Raw genomic sequence first — 4873 nt, forward strand, 5'->3', positions numbered from 1 at the left:
CATGCGTGCGTGTGCGTGTGTGTATATATGGTATGAATAAGCACGCTTTAATTTTAATGTACACAGTGCATTTATTTCAATCAATATAAATATTAATTCATATGCGTCATACATCAATCAATATTTCCTCGGCAAAAAACTTAAGCGTATTTTGCCCTTATTTTTATTAATTTTATCCCAAGCCATGCAATGAAATGTCCTTACGTCCATTTTCTCTATGTACAGCTTTCCCTGAGAAATAAAAATAAATTACTTTCTACGTAACTAATTTATTCTTATTCTACGTATTCGTAGTACTAGAATATTCTTCTTTCTGACGTAACTCTTACTTGTAAATGATCGTATTCATGTTGTGCTATTCTAGCAGACCATCCACATGCTCTCCACGTAAACTGTTCAGCAGAAGCGTTCAATGCCTTAATTTCCACTTCGTAAGCTCTCGGCACAGCAGCAGAATATCCTCGAATACTTTCACATCCCTCGTAAAGGGTAATGGGTGTATAATCTATAATTTTTAATTCAGGATTGATAAAAATCGTCATCGGGATGATGTTCATTTCGTGAGTTTTTCTAACAGATTTCTCGACTCCTTCCATAATCTCCTCCGTGCATTCGATGGCAAATATTTGCCAGGGAAGTCCGATTTGAGGCCCAGATAGACCGTACGACTTATATGCTCGCATAACGTTTATTAAATGTGTGATTACCTGAATAATGAATAACAATCAGCAATGCAATTCTGTATTTTTATGTTAAATAGTAAAATTTTTAATTTAGAATAGTAGTGACTACCTACAACATAATAAAAAAGAATTACATGATAAAACTAATTTTAAAATTCATCATCACGTAAAAAGAATAGGATATAAAAATGATTTTTGCATTGTTTTTTAAAAAATAATTTAAATTTTATTTTATAATTACATTAAAGAAAGATAATTATCGAACATAACATATTTTAATATTTATCTTTTTTTTTAATTTCCATATCTCACATAAAATTAATATATTTGCATGCAGATAACAACTTCATAATCTTTGCGATTAATCATAAAATTGTCTTTAGAAATTATAGATTTTTTTCTTGTACGTTTGTTACGGATTTTCTTGTTTATTTTGACATTTTTTTAAAATATCAAATAATTTGTGTTATAATTTAAATGCAGAATTTTTTCTTGCAAAGTTAAAGTATTTTTCCTTAGAGCAAATCACTAATTTACAAATATCTCTTCTGTATTAAATTTTAAAAAAACTTTAATAACAAAGAGTGAAGCAGAATATAGATTTGTCCTCATGCTAAATTAGACTTGTTATACATCAATTATTAGATTTACGAAAGAAATATTTTCGTCAAGCTTTAATCTCTTATCTTCACCAATGTGAGAGTACTAATTAAAAAATATCTTTTCATTATAATTTTTTTTCTCTTTTTCTAATTCATGAAAAATTGTGCAAAAAATTAGTGATGTTCTAGTCATCAAGAAAAATTCTTGGAAATTTTTAAAGATTTTTTAAAATACAAATTGAAATTTTTAAAATTCAAGAAGTTTATAATTAAAATAATATATAATAAATTAAATTAATTTATTTATTTAAATAAAATTATCGAATAACTAATTTTATATTTTTTGTTTTATTTACCTTTCCAACATTATTCATCTTTAATTATTTTAGACTTTTTGGAAATAAGCATTGTAAAAAAATTGAAAACATGATATTTTCTTACATTTTTGCGCAAAAATGTAACTTAATTAGACTAGTCTAATTTAAAATTGTACATACATTAAAATTGTAATATTATATTGCAATAATGATAACAATTAAAAATCTGCATATAAAATATTAGAATAATAACTTCTTATAATATTGTTTATAATGAGAAAATCAGTTATAAGAAAGAAAATCTTGATTTAATTTTTATTTTTAATGTTAGTACATCTTTCCAAAAATCTAAAAAAAGATAAATATAACATTGAGAAAGTGACTGTATGACTGTAAAAATATAATGTTACTCACTTAATAAAGTAATCAAAACTTCACTGAAATAAAATAATTTTAAACTTCTTAGATTAATAACATGATATTAATTTCATTTTTTATGTAGAGATAAAATACATATATTTAGTGTACCTAGAACAGGTGCAGGCAAGAACAGCACTACAAGATTACAGAAAAAATAAAAGTAATGCCGTTTTTTCTAAGAAGCTTAAAATTATTTTATTTCAATAAAGTTTTGATTATTTCATTGAGTAAATATTATATTTTTACAGTCATGACATTTTTTTATATATATATATGTGCGTATATCATCTCTTTTTTTAGACTTTTTGGAAAAATGTGCTAGTATTAAAAAATAAAAATTAAATCAAGATTTTCTTTCTTATAACTGATTTTCTCATCATAAACGATATTATAAAAAGTTATTTTAATATCTCATATTGTCGCGCGCGCGCAGACTTTTAGTTGTATCAATATTACAATTTTAATAGACTAATTAAGTTATTTCTGCGCAAAAATGTGAGAAAATATCACGTTTTTAATTTTTTAACATTAACGTTTATTTCCAAAAAGTCTGATAATAAATAATTTGAGATAAATAATGTTGGAAAGATATTGTGACAAAAAAATGAAATTATAACCACTCGATTTCATTTAAATATTAAATATTATAACAATTTTAAACTTCTTGAATCTTTTAAAATTCGAATTTGTATTCTAAAAACCTATAAAAATTTTCAAGGATGTTTTTTGATAAATAGAATGTCACTAATTTTTTTGCATAATTTTTTATAAATTAGAAAAAAAATTATGATAAAGAAATTTTTATCACAATTGCTACTCTTGCAATGGTGAGAATAGAAAGTTAAAACTTGGCGAAAATATTTCAGAAGGCCTAACAATTGACGTGTAGCAAGTTGACATGGCAAGCAAATTTCATATACATAGTCTATTACATTCTTTGCAACAATACCTTTTGAAAATCCGCCGATCTTATAACTTCAGATTCTATCTTCATGGCATGACCGCGCAAGACAGGATCGCCAACTTGACAAATGTGCGTATGTGGTAACTCGTTGGAATTCATACCAAGCAATCGTTGGATTGTCTCTTTCATTTTAAGAATATTCACGAATCTTACATTGTTTTTTTTAACGGCAACGACACAGGAGGTTACATTAGTGAAATTATATATTCGGAACATTGTATTCAATGCTTAAATATCACTGCGATATTTTTTAAATTCCAAAAGTGAGGTTATCCACTATCTATCACATCGATATTTCTATTCTTGTGTTTTCCGGCCTGACGATGACGAAATACCGGAAACTTACAGCGCCGAATGCGAAGTTTCGTCATCATCGAGTTATCTCCCAACACGAAACAACTGCTAGGAAAAATTTGATCGATAATATCGCAACGAGTATTTCGCACTATCCGACAAGAAATTTGTTTTTTTTTATTCCCGCATTAGAATTTTCTTTTTCGTTTTCATCAAATATCAAATATATATCTATTTTATTTTAAGTTCCAAAAGTATATACTTTTCAGCCATAGAAAATAAATCAAAAATATTATTATTAACTATACTAAATTCAAATATAAATCAGTAACATTCCGCAATTATCAAAATGAGATTATGAAAAGAATGTAGAATATTATTTGATATAAATATCCGAGAAATCGATCAGTAATTAATGCGATTGCTCGATTTAGAAATGCAATAACAAATTTGAAATTATTAGTTAAGCATATTAAATAAATATATACATTTATGGCACAATTATTACGAATTAATATATAACACTGCTTCGAACTATATTATATTCAGAGATAATGACAGAAACAATTCTTTTTTTAAATAAGCCTGTAATATGCGCCATTATTATTGCGCCATAAATATATATATGTATGTTTTACAAAATGTCTAAGGTTGGATTCCACCTTTCAATAAATTTCAGCTCATTCTCTAACTCTCTTATTACTCTCTTATGTTCTTATTATCTTTTATTGTTTTGTTTATCCATTGGATAAATTACTACATAGTTTATCCAAAAATGGAACAATCAGCTCTAAGTAATATTAAAAAATGTATATTAAACATAAATAATTTGTATTTATTCTAATAGCACAGAAAGATTTCTGTAATTTTGCACGAACATAACATTAAAACATTGAAACAATCGCAGTTACATTGCATGATATTTTTAAAAAGTTTTTGTTTACAAGATTGTGGCAACGTCAAAATGTCACTGTGATCCGCAAAAAACGTTTCTGAAATATTACAAAAACGTTTGTAAAATCTTTCAGTGATATGTTAGTGCAACATTTTCTTTAATTTCATTGGCAAGAATGTAAAAAAAATTTTATATATGCGGGCAGGGCTAGGCAAAATACATCATTAATGTATTTAAAATACAAAATACTATCAATCTTAATTAATATTTAAATTACAAAGTATTTTTAACTTTTTGATTTGAAATACAAATTATTTCAAATCAAAAGACTGAAAGTAATTTGTACCTTATAATTCAAATACTAATTAATATAATTGACAATATTTAGCAATATTTTGTATGTTAAATATTTTAATGATATATTTTGCTCAGCCTGTATGTGCGGGAATAAATATTTGTTAGTAAAAAAGCAAATACTTTATTAAATCGTAATATTCTTATTCTTATGTTATTAATATTCATAATTGATTGATTTGAACAATATATTATTAAATCACTGTACCTTACATATCTTTGAAAAAAAATCTTTGAAGCTCATTACATTCGCTTTACCTTTAGCTCTATATATATATATATATATAAAATATATATATATATATATATATATATATATAACATACAATCTTTATATATATATA

The 4873-nt window shown here is 25.0% G+C and overlaps 2 protein-coding genes across 2 annotated transcripts in view; one reads left to right on the forward strand and one right to left on the reverse strand.

Moving 5' to 3' along the window:
* The window catches only part of LOC105626216 (tachykinin-like peptides receptor 99D), a 53836-nt gene that overhangs the window by 47948 nt on the left and 1015 nt on the right, over positions 1–4873 (forward strand). The window lies entirely within an intron of this gene.
* LOC105626215 (peptide deformylase, mitochondrial-like) lies at positions 118–3202 on the reverse strand. Its single transcript, XM_012207520.1, has 3 exons — positions 2972–3202; positions 330–707; positions 118–231 (listed from the first exon to the last, which is right to left on the reverse strand). The coding sequence occupies exons 1-3, from the start codon at positions 3200–3202 to the stop codon at positions 118–120; spliced, it is 723 nt and encodes a 240-aa protein (XP_012062910.1).

The sequence above is a fragment of the Atta cephalotes genome (assembly GCF_000143395.1).
Source record: "Atta cephalotes unplaced genomic scaffold scaffold00005, whole genome shotgun sequence".
Taxonomy (NCBI): Eukaryota; Metazoa; Arthropoda; class Insecta; order Hymenoptera; family Formicidae; genus Atta; species Atta cephalotes.

Bases quoted from the DNA above. Each gene is read 5' to 3' on its own strand.
- LOC105626215 (XM_012207520.1), bottom strand. From the start codon at position 3,202: ATGTTCCGAATATATAATTTCACTAATGTAACCTCCTGTGTCGTTGCC. The intron at 708-2,971 runs GTATTGTTGCAA...TTCATTATTCAG, and splicing joins GATCGGCGGATTTTCAAAAG to GTAATCACACATTTAATAAA. The intron at 232-329 runs GTAAGAGTTACG...TTTATTTCTCAG, and splicing joins ATGAATACGATCATTTACAA to GGAAAGCTGTACATAGAGAA.